The sequence below is a fragment of the Thamnophis elegans genome, chromosome 8 (assembly GCF_009769535.1).
Source record: "Thamnophis elegans isolate rThaEle1 chromosome 8, rThaEle1.pri, whole genome shotgun sequence".
NCBI classification, from domain to species: domain Eukaryota; kingdom Metazoa; phylum Chordata; class Lepidosauria; order Squamata; family Colubridae; genus Thamnophis; species Thamnophis elegans.
The window spans coordinates 36344539-36361938 of NC_045548.1; the positions used below are offsets into that span (position 1 = coordinate 36344539).

At 37.2% G+C, this 17400-nt stretch overlaps 1 protein-coding gene across 3 annotated transcripts in view; it reads right to left on the reverse strand.

The window, feature by feature from the left end:
- Positions 1 to 17400, reverse strand: part of PRKDC (protein kinase, DNA-activated, catalytic subunit) — a 125928-nt gene that overhangs the window by 48776 nt on the left and 59752 nt on the right. For all 3 annotated transcript variants that reach the window (XM_032222951.1, XM_032222952.1, XM_032222953.1), the window contains exons 47-60: positions 15696 to 15833; positions 15466 to 15585; positions 13742 to 13885; positions 13287 to 13438; positions 7601 to 7732; positions 6927 to 7038; positions 5932 to 6056; positions 5687 to 5836; positions 5298 to 5471; positions 4815 to 4913; positions 4251 to 4461; positions 2982 to 3144; positions 2219 to 2428; positions 791 to 903 (exon numbers count right to left, since the gene is read on the reverse strand). In XM_032222951.1, the coding sequence (XP_032078842.1) occupies positions 791 to 903; positions 2219 to 2428; positions 2982 to 3144; positions 4251 to 4461; positions 4815 to 4913; positions 5298 to 5471; positions 5687 to 5836; positions 5932 to 6056; positions 6927 to 7038; positions 7601 to 7732; positions 13287 to 13438; positions 13742 to 13885; positions 15466 to 15585; positions 15696 to 15833 (2043 nt within the window). The remainder of the gene's footprint in view (positions 1 to 790; positions 904 to 2218; positions 2429 to 2981; positions 3145 to 4250; positions 4462 to 4814; positions 4914 to 5297; positions 5472 to 5686; positions 5837 to 5931; positions 6057 to 6926; positions 7039 to 7600; positions 7733 to 13286; positions 13439 to 13741; positions 13886 to 15465; positions 15586 to 15695; positions 15834 to 17400) is intronic.

Sequence of the window (17400 nt, forward strand, 5' to 3'; positions counted from 1 at the left end):
GATCCGATTTCATTTGCCTCTCACAGAGTAACTTTAATTATTCAAACTTGGATTCATTTGGTTTTATTACTAAATAATAAATAATTTTTCCCTCTCAATGAAAATGTTTATTTCCAGATCAGAAAGAGGAATCTAGAAACTCATGAATCTCCACAGTCATCTTCTAACTTTATAAAGGGAAGAGTTATTGCCCATCCTTTAAACCAAGCCAGGTACTTGCTCATTCAACTAACATTATGCAAGCAAAATAGATAAAGGATAGATTTGGTTTCTATTCATGTATGTATTTTATGCTCTGCTTTTTTTTTCAGTTGTCATTTAGATATTTTGGCTCAAAGTTTAACTTTGATTCAGGAAAAAGTGGCTAAATTAAAATACTTCTTGAACTGCTAGGTACACATTATATGGCTCCTCCACTGACCTAGACTAGATTCCTTTGAGTGAAATTGAACAGAATTTCAGTCTCTTGAAATTGTCCATCCCCTCTGTGGTCAGTAAACCCAGGAAGAACGCATCAGACATGCTTGCTCTGCATGAAATACTCCACTACACTGTTTTTCAAACTTGACAACTTTTAAGATTTGTGGACTTCGACTCTCAGAATTCCCCAACCAGCATGTTGGCTAGGGAGTTCTGGGAATTGAGATCCACATATCTTAAACCATGCTTAAGAACAATTGTATTATAATTAAAACTTACAAATAACCTTTTGTAATCTACTATCAATCCATCAATGGGAACTCCATTTACCAGTCAGGCATATTTGGAAAATTATACATGGAAAACTAACCTTTTCTTGTTTCTGTTCAGCAACACCCTTTCTTGCGTAGATCAAACTAAGCTTTACTGGATCTTTTAAGAAGCGTCTCCGTAGTCTGAGAATTTCTGTGTGTTCATCTGTACCTAATGCATGTAGAAATAAATTTCTTTAAACTTACACAGTAAATCTATTTAAGAAATTACCATATTTTTCAGAGTATAAGATGCTCTGGACTATAAGACACATCTACCTTTGGGGGGGAGGAAAACAAGAAAAAAAATCTGCCTTTGCCTCCCAGCATCCATCCAGTATTGCTACGGCCCATTTGCCATAGCCCGTTTACCCCACCATGGCCCATTTGCCTCTGCCTATTCACCGTGGCCTGTTCGCCACCGCAGCAACCCATTCACCGCCACCCGTTTGCCAGGGCCTGCTTGCCGCAACCGCAGCCCGTTCGATGGAGCCCATTTGCCTTCGTCTCCTATTTGGCACGGTCCATTTGTCACCACCTGGAACTGGCCGAAAATGCAATGTGCGGAGATCAAAAACAGCCAAAGCGTGGTGGGCAGCGGGTGGGCGGAGTTTTGGCAACATTCGGTGTATAAGATGCACTGCAATTTTCATCCACTTTTAGAGGGGGGGGAAGGAAAGTGCATCTTATACTCCAAAAAGTACGGTATATATTCATTCTTGTTAGTCAGATCCTGAAATTGAGAATTTCTCAAATTGTATGACTTGTATGAAATCTACAATGGATGCACCTGTTTCCACATTTAAAGTTAAAACCTGTTTATTTCTCAAATTTTATATAATTTTAGAAACTCATTCAGATTTCCAAAGAAGAAATCTATTTTAAGCTACATATTTATATGTATATATTCAATATTGAAAAGAAAGTAAAAGCAGGATGAAATTTCCCCCATGTATTTATATCTTTAAAAGAAGTTTGGCTATTGGAAGCAAACAACTGTAGATACCAACACAGCTGCCAGCAACTTCATGGCATAAATAATTGGATTCAGGGCATAGATCCTTATGAAGACAAGTCTACTAAAATCTCGTCAAACCATTTAAGCATATATTACACTGAATGTCGTTTCACTAGTATCCCTCATATCAGTATTCCACTCAATGTGTTTTTTGTGCATTCTACAAAACAGAATTTAAAATGCTAATGTTTGGGAAAGGGGCATGCAAATTCATGCAATATTGACATTTATTGTTGATTTACAAAGAACAGATAAGAGACATAGTAATATAAATACACATACAAACCTCAATATTAGAAACTGAATATGTATTATTTGTAATGGCTTAGAAGACATTTATTCCCAGGATAAACCAAAAACAAATTATGCTACTGCTATCCACATAAACTCTGGTTTTGCCATAGAGGGTGATCTGATTTGAAAATCATATTGAAAGAGCAAAAAGAACTAGAGTAATAGCAACAAATACCTTTAGTTTTGCTGTCTACTTCATCTCCTGGCAAACCCAGTCGTTTTTTTCCAAAATTAGCACTTAATGGTTTGAATGCAGTTTTGTAAGATCTGTCTGTACGCTTGTTAATGAGTAACATGGAAACTGACTCAGAAGAGGAAGGAATTGTAGAGTCTGCAAAGGTGTCAACACTATTTCCTATTAGCCAGTTGAAAGAGCTTCTTCCACCTGTAAAAAGAGTATAAGAGCCCAGTTCAAGGTATGTAAAAGCAAGTTGTCTGTTTCCAGCGAATACTTTTTCTTTACATTGTCCTATTACGTACTAAAGAATGACACCAAAGCAGAGGTGATATCCTACTGGTTCGGACCGGACTGCCTGAAATGATAGTGGAAATCGTGGGTGGCTCCGCCCACCTGTGCCTGGCTCTATGGCATCCCATTTAGGCCCTTTTTCCACCAAAAGCGCATGTGTAGAACGATTTGCGCATGCGCAGAAGTGGGCATCACATTTGTGAGTGTGCTGATAGGGAAGGTAAGTGTATACCACCCCCGCAACAGATTATCAGTTTTTGATAGAAAAACTGAAATGCAAGCATAATATATGAACTGCAAAGACATATTTTAAAAAATGATAATCAATGATATCCAGTAAGATATTAAAAATATAATTTTGCATTGAACGATTCTTTAATGTTACAAAAACATAATCATATGTCCATTATGGTTCAACTCTTTTATTATAACATGCTAATGCCTAACAATAAATCTGTAAGATTCTTACTGATATTCTGGGTGGGCGTAAATTCAAATTGTTGCTGAGTAGCTCTTAGTTGGCCGCCCAAATATCCTTCCTGTGTAACAGTACTTTGAGAAGTCTGAGTCTCCACAAACATCGGGGTAAGAATAGTGCTTCGATACCGCCAATTGGAATCAATTACAAAATCCTGGAGAACAAATATATGAAATACTTAAAGCCATCTTGATATCACCACTCTGATGTCAACACAAACATTATAATCCTATGCAAATATATTCTGCAGAATCCTATCAGAGAATAGTAATCAAAGAGATTACTAAATTTTCACATGCTTAAGCTGCATTATTTTTTTAAAATTATTATATTGTATATTTGCTGTCTATTTTTAAATATATCAAAGATCAATATATGGGGGAAAAACCGATAACAAGTTTGCAGTTTTAATCAATGCATGCATCTGTTAGCTTGAAAAAAAAAAAAACTACCGCATTTGACTTTTACTTAAAAGAGATTCATTCCTTGAGATAATTTTAAGATTTTCAGTTTTTAAAAATGATAGTGTCTTATCTATTTTTATTTATTTATTTCCCACCTTTATTATTTTGATAAGTAACTCAAGGCAACTTTCATGCCTAAGGTAGCACTAGAACTCAGAGTCTTACAGTTTCTAGCCTGCCTGACTGTTGTTAGTTATAAATTAAAAGTATTTTATGAACATTGTAGTTAAAAAAACTATACAGTATAGTATGTAAAATGACATATACTGTATATAGTATATAAATCTATATTATAGTTAAATACTCAAAACAAAATAATTTTTGCCCATTTAGTGTTCAAATCACTGGCTCACATATTTGTAAAAATAGGAAAACATTACCCGTTTTCCCCATTAAAAATAATCACAACAAATTGTAGGCAACACCATATTAATACATACAACCATTGTAAATATTTCATAAGAAAATTAAGGAAGATTCATACCTTTTTTTAGAGATGAATAACATTTATATGGAATAATGAATAGCATAATTCACCATATTCCTCTCTTCCATTTTTATTTGTTATGAAATATATATACCAGTTTGATAATTTTAATATTAATAAAATGTATCAAGGGTAAAACAGAAATGCAGTTCCATGTTTTTTAATGTAATCATCAAACAAAGATTAACATAAAAATTACAATATTATGACATTTTTTAAAAAAATGTTTTACTTCTGATCCACAACATTTTAGTTTTTAGAAAGTACTCCAACAATCTTTTATAACCTTGAAAAATAATATATATTCACCTGAAATTTACATTCTGAAAGCGGATATTCAAACATTTTCCTAGAATAATCTGGGCTTTTGCTTGTCATTTCAAGGAGAAAATTTGTAGCTAGACTCAAATACTGAGTTTCAATTTTGTCAGAGTACAAACTCCTTAGTAAGGACAACATGCGATCAAGAGTATTTGTTGGTAGTCTAGTTTCATCACTCCAAAAATTCCTAACAATTAATCTATAAAAGAAAATAAATATGCAAATGTCAGATAATCCATAGCTGTGTAAATATATGAACAAAGTGTATGACATATCCTTAGGTCCTTATGAATGGCAGGTGAGGATTACCTCTATATCACTCCCAAACTAAAGACATAAAGTTTTGCTTAACACTAATCTTTATAAAAAAGGTTCAGAATTTATTAAGATGTTTAGATTGCAATTCTATATCATTTTAAATAAACAAGATATTTCAGTTCAATTTAAAAATTAAAGGTATTATACAGTGTTTATTCTGTAAATGTATGTGTATACAGGCACAATTTTGCAATAGATACAATTCAATTTCAGAATAAAATTTATATTACTTACTGTAGTCCAGAATTCTCATCAATCAGTCCTTGAAGTAAACATTCTTTTGCCAGTTTCAGCACTTGTGAAGATTCCTCATCTGCTTGACTTTCTGAATCACTGATAAAAGAAAATGCACGCTCTACTGAACCTCAGTCACCCACACCAGAATATTGATGATGGTTTTCACTAGATAAAATATATTAGAATAGAATAACAGAGTTGGAAGGGACCTTGGAGGCCTTCTAGTCCAACCCCCTGCATAGGCAGGAAACCCTACACCACTTCAGACAAATGGTTATCCAACATCTTAAAAATTTCCAATATTAGAGCATTCACAACTTCTGGAGGCAAGTTGTTCCATTGATTAATTGTTCTGTCAATTAAATGAAATAATTAAATTAAATTAAAATTACAGACCACAGAGAGAGGTCTAGAATCCTGGAAAACTTAAAATAGCTTCAGACTGTTTATTTATAATACTATCGATGCTTGAGTCTTTACCTGTAATTATCGTAGATCCACATGAGCACATCATACATTCGGCCCCGACATAATGGTGAAGGATGAGAAATGAATCCCATTACTGAAGGAAGTAGTTCTAATACTTCAGCTGGTTTCAGCTTAGGTAACATCTTGTACACAATATTTAAGCATATCGTTTGCCTTTCATCATCTCTAAGGGGAAAATGAATAAAACACCTTTATTAGTCATGGGGGATTGTATCAAATGGCCTATTGAAACTGACAAAGGACATAATTCCATCTTTTATCAGGCAAAATGGAAAAAAAAACTTTGATCTACTCCCACTTTCTTAAGTGGAGTTTGTTCAAAGAAATTTTATTATGGACTATTCTACCAAAATATAATTACAAATCCTACCATCTCTCACCTGTGGCACATAACTTGAGTGAATTCCTTACTCTTCAACTCTAAGTACATATCAGCTGTTTCTTGAGCACGGCACATGACTACTTCCAAACAATGAGTTTTCATTACTCCATGAAGTTTTGGTAGCAGAAAGAACACAAAATTCATAAATCTTCCCATGACCAAAAACAAAAAGTACAGGAAGTTAGACCAAGGTATTAAGCTCATAATCTCAACAGTACAATACCACTCATAATTCTAATATACCTATCAGCAAGGGGAGGGAAGCTCTTTGTGATTTTATTCAGGCATACAATAAATTTGTCATCTCTGGTATTCTGATGCAGCTTTAATTGTTTTATGACCATGTCATAAACTGGACCTTCAAATGTCTGAAAAAATGAAAGTATGTGAATGTTAAAAACTTAACGTATTGGCCAAATATTTTGGCAATAATTAAAACTATTGCTGCTAATTGAAATTGACCTTTTTAGGAACATTTCATAAATGCTACCTTTCTTTTTCAGTGCCTATAAATCTCCATTCAGAGACAAATGAATGATTCTTTTATCATAAACTATTTCTTACACAGCTTCTTAAGAGTTAAGTAGTTGGTTTGTACTGGAAAATGAATCCTGGACTAGAAGGACCTTTCAGGAGATCCAGCAAGGTAAATCTAAACTTTTGTAATATCACTGTTCTACGGGGCCTTTCAATGCTATTTAGTCCTTGACCTACAACAATTTGCTTAGTGATCATTCACAACAGCACTGAAAAAAGTGACATGACCATTTTTCACACTTACAACTGTTGCAGCATCCGTATAGTCACATGATCAAAATTCAGGTGTTGGCAACTGACTCATATTTATGACGGGGTCATGTGACCACCTTTTGTGACCTTCTGACAAGCAAAGTCTATGGAGGCACCAGATTCACTTTACAACCATACTACTAACAATTTCAGTGTGCTCACAACCGCAGCACATATACTAGCAATTGCAGTGATTCATCTAATAGCTGTGGCAAAAAAAAAAAAGATTGCAAAATTGGGCAAAACTCACCTGACAACTGTCTAACTTAGTAACAGAAACTTTGGGCTCAATTATGGTCATAAGTTGAGGACTACCTGTAGACTAGTCAAAGTATTTTACGTACCAGTATTAGAGTCAAGGTATTTTAGGTACTAGATTGAAAACTAAATTGATTTTAAAAGCTAACTCTTTAATAAAATAATAAAACATAAAAGCATTTTATCCTCACATTTTCTTTCTCAGCAATGTACTGAAGAACGAGTCCCAGTACTTCAGCGGCAGCAGCATATACTTCCTTGTATCTTATCAGAGCGATGTTGTTAGACAAAGCTTGGAAATAACTAACATAAATGAGAAATTTTATTTCACAATATCCCACAAATGCATATTTATTCCCCTGACATACATTAAAACACACGATTTTCTCACTCATTTTACATTTAATCGCAACAGAATGATTTACCAAATGTCTAGTGCACACATGTAATTTAAATGTAAACGACTTTCACTAGATCTTGAAATGTTCAGGTAAAGTCTAAAGAGCTCCAGAGCAATAGATCATTTTACTTTTCCCAATTATGTTATAAATTATCTAAATTTAAGAGGGTTAATTTTCATTCACTGAAAATTATCCCAACACATCTACCTCTTTCCCATATTTGAAACATGTACAAGCATAGTTTTTATGAAACATATTTATAAATATGAAATATAACAAAAAATCAAGTTCTTGAGGAAAATGACCATTGATAGCTAGTAAACTATACTGTATGTCAATTTCATTATTTGTTTTCCAATCTATGCACTTGGGAATCATCTCCTATTTTCATAACTTTCTTCTTGGCTAAAAGTTTAAATGCTCAATGTACCTAAACAGGAATATCAGAAAGTTGAAATTCTTACCTTATACTATCTATTTCACACTTTGGATCATATGGAGGTAAATTATTAGCAAGAACAATTCCTAGTAATTGAATTCCTACTGAATTGTCTTTTGTATTAGGATCTCCACCAGAAAATTGTTGAAATATTATCCTGCAGCAAGCAAAGACACAGATGAAGGTACTGAAAATAACAAGTAACTGTTGGTATCAATCAAAACTATCAGGTTAATGTTTTGTATTGAGAAAGAATAGACAGCAAAATGTTGCTCACTTAATAAGTGGAATCACTCATCACACTAAGTCAGAAAGTTTACCTAGAGATTGTTAGCAAACTGGACAAATTACTATAACATACAGTAATAAACCATAAATCATGAACAATAGCTGGGATTACTTATCGATGTTAGGCACCACAAAAAAATGATTTAGCGTGATGCAAAAACATAATTCTTATTAAAATACTTTCCGATTTAGTCTAATGGAGGCATCTAATAAAAGATATCCCATAGATGAAGTTGAAGCCTTGGTCTAGGCCAGTGATAGCAAAACTTTTTGTAAATGCATGTCAAAACTGTGCGTGTGCATGCGATAACGCTACCTGTGTGCCCCACACCCACAATGCAATGTGCCTCACCCACCTAAGCATGTGTATGAAGCTGAAGTTGAGACAAATTACAAAATAAAAGCTTTAGGAATAAAGTGGCTTGCCCTGGGAGAGGGGGGGGGGAGACATAGGATGTAAAAAATTAACTGAATTTTGGAGAGGCGGAGCCAACGTCGCAACGTTACATTGTGCGGATTCGACTGTCTGAATCCGCCGATGACACTTTTGCCCCTGGATGGTCCGGCAGGACCTAAACTGTCCCGAAGAGACGGTGACTGGGAAGACAAGACCTTGCTGGTCGCAGGGACATCGTAAAGTCCCTGATCGACCCAAGGGAAGCGTTTCCAACCAGCGGCAACAGGCCCCCCCCCCCCCCCGCTGACATAGTTGGAGATGGCTCCAGAGAGAAATGAAAGTGTTTCTATCTGGTGAGGTTTTTTTTCCTTTCCTTTAAAAGATTGCCTTAAGAAATTCTTTTCTTAAGCTAAATTAGTCTCTTAGGCAAGAACAAAGCGGCGTATTTAATCCCTATTGGACTGTCTTAGAAAGTTTTTTGCTCTTGCCTATAACGATCTTTTGTGGATTGAGTGATTGCAACATTTCCGTTTTTTCCGCCTGAGGTGAAGGGATCTTTTTTTTCTCTATTTCCCTTTACTACTTTGACTTTTTTGGCTTAAATTAAAACTCTTTTTACTTTAATAAATTTCTTCTTCTACTTGTTACAATATCATATTAAAGATACTTAAGGAAAAAGGTTTTAAAATAGTCGAATCTGCCACTTGGAAGCCCAAGTCTGAAGCTTTTTTTCCTTTGCTGCTGTAACAATGTATCCTTTGTTCACTCTTATCTGACCACACTGACTGTGCAACAGAAGGGTTTGGAACTTCTCTTTAAAACCTGATAAAGACCCAAGGTCACAAATAGTGCTGTGTGTGTAAAATATTTTGGTAAGAATTGGAAAAGAAAAGAAAAACTTTAGAACCCTTCTTTTTTGAAAACCATAAAAGAACATTTGTTTGAGATTTAAAATAAAAATAGATATATTCTTCAAAATCTGTGACAGGCTAGAGTGGCAGATAGTACCAAATTCTTCTTCTCGCTTTTTCTTTATATTTTTCCTTACTATAAAAAATGGAGCAATACTCAGATGAAGAAAACTTGATAATTCAAAACATTTTGGCTGGACTTCAAAACTTCTCAGGACTTGAGAGATTTGAGAAGAAATGGGACAAACTATGGGGTATCACAAAAAAGATGATGGGGTTGCAGCCCCAGAAATTAAAGAAGCGAATGAAAATACAGAAAACAAAGATAAGAACTCAGATTAACTTATAAATGGAGTAAACATGAGTGAAGGTGGAAAGAAGGGAAGCTGGAAAAGTGACTTTGATAATTTGGTGCTCCACCAAAAACTCCAAAATATAGGAGAAAAAGAAAGAGCGAAAAAGATGGAGTTAATAAGACAAATCTATTCAGAAATAAACCTGACAACCAAAGTTAAGCTTACACTAACAACAACTCAAGGGCAACAAAACCACATGAGAGATCGTTTAAGCTTCAATGTGCGGAGAGAAGTCTTAAACCCTGGAAAGGTCCTGGACAGAGAATTGACACAATAGCTGGCGAGAGAGGAAAGATCATCCTGTTACTGGAAAGATACTGGTTAATAATGCTAGTTGATGTAAAAAAGCTAGTTAATTTCTGATGATTATTAAGTAGAGATTTTAGTACCTTATAGACTATTTTAGATTACCACTGAATGTTTATCCATTAACATAAATTTACTATGATACTAATAGAGAAATAATAACCCTAGTTAGGATAAATATCTAAGCCATAGAAATGCTAATGTATATTTTGGGTGATTGTCAGGTAGAAATGTTAATATTTCTTAGATTGTCTTAGATGTCTAATGTTTATTTTCTTAGCACGTATTTAACTAATTTGGGTTTGAGGGAAAAGTCCTATAAATCTTATTAATGAATCATTGTTTAAAGATGGCTATATAGTTATAATATTGTGTGGGCCTGGAGAGGAGAGGAGAGATAAACAGTAAATAACCTTTAGTTAACTACAATAATAACAATGAAATGTTAATGAACAATATTTAATGATACATACAGGGGTGTTACCGGGGGGGGGGGGGAATGCTTAGATATCTTACCTAACCGAATTAATTTTAGAATATGTTATAAAGGTGCAACGTTATTGGAGATCTATTGAAATTGCAAATGAATGCCAGTAGATGGTTGTGTCTTCTAATATAAATGATTCTAGATAAAAACATGTTTAAACAATGGTAACTAAATGAGAATTATGGTACAGGGATAGTAAAATACATAACTTTTTTTTTCTTGACTTAAAATGTACAACCTGATTTGAATGAAGCATATGTAAGGATTGTGGAAGAAACACACGGAATATATTTGTAACCATTCGATACGCTTTCAACAAGATGTAACGAAAGATGGTTTTTTTTTTTTGTTTGTTTAACTAAAACAATAAAAAAATTTCTCAAAAAAAAATTAACTGAATTTTAATCCACGTCACTCCTCTCATGAACTTTCCGTTTTTGGAATACCACTGTACCTTGGTTTACGGAGGACCTCCGGGAGATGAAGCACCAAAAGAGACGCCTAGAGCGACGCAGGAGGGCCAGTAACTCCGAATCCGACTGAACACTACTAAGAGCCTACATTAGGACTTATCTAGTGGTGATACGAGCGGCAAAATGTGCTCATTTTTCTGCTCTTTTTGCGTCCACAGAATCTCGCCTGGCTGCCCTGTTTAGGATAACCCGCTCCCTTCTGAACGGGAGGGACGCCGGGGAACCCTTACAGGGAAGAGCTGAGGAATTTGTTCAGTTTCTGTCAGACAAAGTCACTCAGATTCGGACGGACCTAGACTCCATTTGGACAGGGCCAGTAGAGATGCCGAGGGAGGGTCTTGATCAAGTTTTGTCGAGCGAGTTCCAGCTTGCCACTCCTGAGGAAGTGGATAAAACCATGGGAGTGATGAGTGCCGCCACCTGTTTGCTGGACCCATGCCCCTCCTGGTTGGTTTCGACCAGCAGGGAGGTGACACGAGGCTGGATCCAGAGGATTGTGAACATCTCTCTTCAGGAGGGATCTTTCCCGCAGCCTTTGAAAGAGGCAGTGGTGAGACCCCTCCTCAAGAAGCCTTCTCTGGACCCAGCTGTCCTTAAAAACTATTGTCCAGTCTCCAACCTCCCTTTTGTAGGGAAGGTTGTTGAGAAGGTGGTGGCCTTTCAACTCCGACGGACCTTGGATGAAACCGATTATCTAGCTCCCTTTCAGTCTGGTTTCAGGCCTGGTTACTGCACCGAAACCGCGTTGGTCACACTGACCGATGATCTCTGGCGAGCCAGGGCTAGAGGACATTCCTCTATCCTGGTGCTCCTTGACCTCTCAGCGGCTTTCGATACCATCAACCATGGTATCCTTCTGCGACGGCTAGAAGAGGTGGGAGTGGGAGGCACCGTCTTGCGATGGTTCTCCTCTTACCTCTCTGGCAGGTTGCAGTCGGTGTTGGTTGGAGGACAGCGGTCGACCCCTAGGCCCCTTAAATAAGGGGTGCCGCAGGGCTCGGTCCTGTCCCCCCTCCTATTTAATATCTACATGAAGCCGCTGGGTGAGATCATTCGCCAGCACGGGATTAAATACCATCAGTATGCAGACGATACCCAGTTGTATCTGTACTCCCCGTGCCAACTCAGTGAAGCGGTTGAAGTGATGTGCCAGTGCCTGGAAGCTGTTAGGGTCTGGATGGGAATGAACAAGCTTGAACTCAACCCTGACAAGACCGAGTGGCTATGGATGCTGCCCCCCAAGGATAGTCCAGATACTCCATCTCTAAGCCTGGGGAGTGAAATTTTACACCCCTCAGAGAGGGCCCGCAACTTGGGTGTCCTCCTGGACCCACAGCTGACATTAGAACATCATTTGTCAGCTGTGACCAGGGGAGCTTTTGCCCAGGTTCGCCTGGTGCACCAGTTGTGGCTCTATCTGGACCGGGGGGCACTTCAAATGGTCACTCATGCCCTCGTCACCTCAAGACTCGACTACTGCAACGTGCTCTACATGGGACTGCCCTTGAAAAGCGTTCGGAGACTGCAACTGGTCCAGAATGCAGCCGCACAAGCGATATTGTGTGTACCTAGATACACCCATGTTACACCCATCCTCCGCGAGCTGCACTGGCTCCTGATCGGTCTCCGAACGTGCTTCAAGGTGCTGGTCATTACCTTTAAAGCCCTGCATGCCTTAGGGCCTGGATACCTATGGGACTGTCTTCTGCCACATACCTCCCAGCAACCGATAAGATCTCACAGAGTGGGCCTTCTCCAGGTGCTGTCAACTAGACAATGTCGTTTGGCGGCTCCTCAGGGGAGAACCTTCTCTGTAGCTGCTCCGGCCCTATGGAACGATCTACCCCCAGAGATCCGGACCCTCTCCACTCTCGCAGCCTTCAAAAAGTCTATTAAGACCTGGCTTTTCCAGCAGGCCTGGGGCTGTTGACCTCTTGAATGAGGTCCAGCCCCACTACGGTTGAGTGTGTTGTGTTTTTAACCTGCTTTGTTTTTCTTACTTTTAAACTTTTTAGTACTTTTTAAATTGTCTTTTATGTAAGCTGCTCGGAGTCCTTCGGGATTGGGCGGCATATAAGTTTATTAAACTTCAACTTCAACTACTACACTGTAGAAGCCTTTTTCCATAAAAATAGAAAATGGGTCTATTTCCCTAGTCATTCCTCATATAATCTTCTAATAGTACTGACTCCATGATTTTAATATTTCTAGAGGAAATCATAATCCAAGTTTAATTTGTATATAATATCTCGAATTACCAAATAAATAACAGATTAGTCGTAATTTACTTAAAAAGCAGATTTGACAATAGGCTTTGATATAAACCAGCAGGCCAACAACTACTAAACTTCAATTACAGCATCTTTTAGTATGGCCAATGCCTGCTGGGGATGCTGTTGTATTTCAATAGTGTGCAGAAAGTCACCCCTTCTTATCTTTGCTACAGCTCTTGGAGAATTGCATATACAACCACATTTTATTGCCATCGTTTACCTGTAAGGTATGCTCAGACACTCCTTCCAGCACTCTATTACTGTCTTGATTATTTCCAGGTTATGTCTAAATACTGCTCTTTTCTGATGAAACACATTTTTCATTAGGAACTCCAACAACCTGTTTGCCAAGATTTCATCCTTTATGTTGCCCTGTTATGAAATAATTAGAAAAAGCATATTGCAAATATTCCTCTTTTCTCATAAAACGACAAAATATATGGTACCTGAAACACATTATATTCAGGCTTGCCAAATTCTTCCTGTTTAGGACTAATAAATATTCAGAAAAGACAGAAAAGTCTTTTTTTTCCAACAATACAAAATTCTCTTAGCCACTGTCCTATCAAGAATATATGTACTAAAGAGGAGGGATGGGGGGAGGGAGGGGAGAGGAGAGGGAGGGCACGCCCATGTTTATATGGCTTCCTTACGATAACCAAATACATTTCTTACATTAGGAGTTGCCACATTAGTCCATGAAAGCAGAGTGACCACTATCTCCACCACCATGTAATGTATTCCACCTCCTCCATTATCTCCAGAAACGACCAGCTGCAGTAAAGGACCCAGCCACCACTTTGCATAAGGCTGGAAAACCTGGAGAAGAAAAAGCCAAGATTGCAATTGTAAAATTTGTTGCACGTTAACTTTGTTATTTACCTCTAATCAAATTAAATTATTATTTAAAAGGTTACCCATACAAATACTCAACAATGCAAACACATGTCATGCCTTACACAATATCTAAGCAGATAGATTACATAACACATTAGTATTTCAACCTCTGATTTATATTCATAATTAATATAAGAACTACCTCAATCAAATCCCTCTATTAGCACATATCAGTCAACTGCCACCCACAACAGTACAAAATATAAAATACAAAATTCTGGGTGATTACAGAATACCTCCTGAATCATCATGTTTTACTGCTTTTTAAACTACCATACTTAAACTATTCTCAGCTAGCACAAACTTGTATGAGTTCAAATAACTGGGTAGAGGTAGAGGGATAAATCAATTATCACAGGGGAGATAACATTGCAGTCTACCAGGACACCCATTAAGACCATAAGAATGTCCTTGTACTCTTTATTTCATGAACAGCTAACCACACTGTAAATTCTAATGCTGCTCTTAAAGCTACAAACCAAATTGTATGGGCAGTGGTTTTCTGTCTAGAAGATATACTATTTTGCCAAGTAATTATCATCCCTTACTCCAGGCTAGTTCAAGAGACTTGATAAAACGTTTGAATAAGAAGCAGCTTTTACTGTGTTGGGAGGATTTATTTTGACCCACAGCACAGAGACTGAATGATATTAAAGTTATTTTGCACCCATGTCCATTTACAGTCAAAATGTATACATGGTAATAACAATATTATATGATGATAGTTTACTCATATGAACCATTCATGAATCCACCTCACATAGGAGACACTAGCTGCATTAATTACTTAAGAAATCAGTTAGGAATCTATACTTGCTTAGAAAATTAATATATTTTAACATGCTGCAAAAAAACCCAAACCTCACTAGATCAAAGAGAGTTTATTTGATTTTGCTATGCCTACATTTACTTTGAACAAGCAGTTTTTGTCACTTCTGGCAACACTTGAAAATCTTGTTCATAAAAATTTAATAAAACCATCAGAATGATTATTATTATATACTGACTGTCTTGTTTAAAGACTGTTCAGTTATGACAGTGGGGAAAAAAACCAGTTTTGTGACCAATCCTCAGATCTCACGGATGTCACACCCATCACAGCATCCCAGTCACAGGATCGCCATTTGGGAGCTCCACAATTGACCCATATTTACAACCGTTAAAGCAGTCCATAGTCACGTGATTGCATCTGCAAGCTTCACAACCAGCTTCTACCAAGTAGTATTGGAGAATGTAAAAGTAAAATTGTAGGTTGAGGTCATGTGATATCATGCTGAATGACCAGAGTTACCCCCTTGACGCTGGAAGTGGAAATGACATTGTAAGCCTGGCATGGTCATGTGATACCATGGTGCATAACAATGGACTTGCTGGTCACAATTGTAGTTATTAAGCAAGGACTACCTGTAAAGTTTGGAGATTATTCTAATCTCAATATTAGCTTTTCTAATAACCCAAAGAAATGCAGGTATACCAGCTATATACTACAATACTTTACTTACTTCCTCTGTGTTCACAATGAGTTTTGCTACAAAGAGACGGATATTTAGAGGAACAGTAGAATTTCCCAGTTTGCTGTGCAAAAATTTCATCCATGGAGGAAGTTCAGGTGCATTTGTACCCTGAATACCCAAAAAATTACAGGTTTATAAATTGAAAACATACTTATTACAAATTAGTTTAACTGAGAGTGGTATTTGTCAATTCCACAAAGCTACAATGGATTACTTACTTTTTCTACTACTGGTGTGATATTATTTCTATGCATATGTTTGAGTAGGGTTGTCATAGAAGCCATGCACTCGTGTTGATTGAGCTCATCCATTTCTAACTCCATCACATCATCTGGAACCTCAGTATCTGTAATCTCCTTTTAGAATAATAATTAATTTCATTTTTGTCCTATCTCTCCTTTTTGTTCAGATTTTTGCTATAACAACACTACCCATAAAGAATGCATATATTATATCCTGTTATTTCAAGATTTTTCAAAGTTGAACATATTCTTAAACTCTATTTTTTTTAAAGAATATGTTCACAAGAAACTTGATTTAAATGAAGAATGAGCTGAATTAATATTCCATGTGCTGATCTCTCACTTCAAACAGGTCTCCCCTAAAAATCCCAACCCCAAATTGAACACAAATAAACAGTGAGAACAATGCAACGAAACTTTGGGAAAGATGGATTTATTGCAATAATGTAACTAAAAGGCTCTCCACATTTCCCTGGATTCTATCTGGAGCTCTCCAATAAACAATGGTTTAATAAAACAAAAGTTGCTTGGCTATTTATTACACACCTAATTTATTACTTCATTTTAGATTTGGGAGAAAATCCCAAGTAGAGTGTTCATTTCAGTTCCTATGGTTTGCACATTCCATGGGCTCTATCATTTGATATGAAAAAGAAATGAAACCTAGCCTTATGAAGTTTGATCAATACCGTATATACTCGAGTATAGGCCGACCCGAATATAAGCCGAGGAACCTAATTTTACCACAAAAAACTGGAAAAGTTATTGACTCGAGTATAAGCCTAGGGTGGGAAATGCAGCAGCTACCGGTAAATTTCAAAAATAAAAATAGATACCAATAATGTTTTTGAATATTTATTTCAAAGAAAAACAGTAAACTAGCGGTGTATTCAATGAAATACTTCACTCACCTCATGATGCTGATGTCCCGCTGTGATGATGATGTCCCGTGCAGCCGCGGGAGCGATGTCCCGCCTCCTATGACACACGGCACAGTGATTCCTATCATTGGATCACTGTACCAGAGGAGGTGGGACATCGCTATGTGGCTGCTTGCCATAACAAGGAGGAGGTGGGACATCGTTGCAGAGCGGCAGGAGGGGGAGGAAGGGGAATTGTAAGACAGCCCTGCATTACATTAGAACGTGAGGAGGGGGGATGGTGCGGTGCGCGCTGCGCGGCAAACTGACACAGAGGGAGGGGAAACTCACAGGGGCACTGGGCCATTCACAAGTGTCACCCAGCGGCATGGCCCCGCCCCTTTTTCTCCTCCATTTCGGGCAAATTTTTCACTGACTCGAGTATAAGCCGAGGCGGCTTTTTTCAGCCCAAAAAGTGGGCTGAAAAACTAGGCTTATACTCGAGTATATACAGTATATTGGGGGGAAAACCCTAAAGGCTTTTATATAGGGAGCATTGTAACTGGAGTGTTGAAAGCATTTTTGTCCAATGTCCAGTAAAACAATAAAGAATAATAAATGACGAACTGTCAAACTTGCCAGAAGTGGAAAATTTTGATCCAGCCTTATCCCTGTCTTTCTCCTCACAATGTACTCAAGGCAGTTATTATTATAATCAAGCTTAATTTGACAACGTAATGTTAAGCATGGCTATTTATTCTGCTACTGAGGTAATGTTGGAACATTCCTGTTTCTCACAGTTGAAATCTGTCATTTAGATT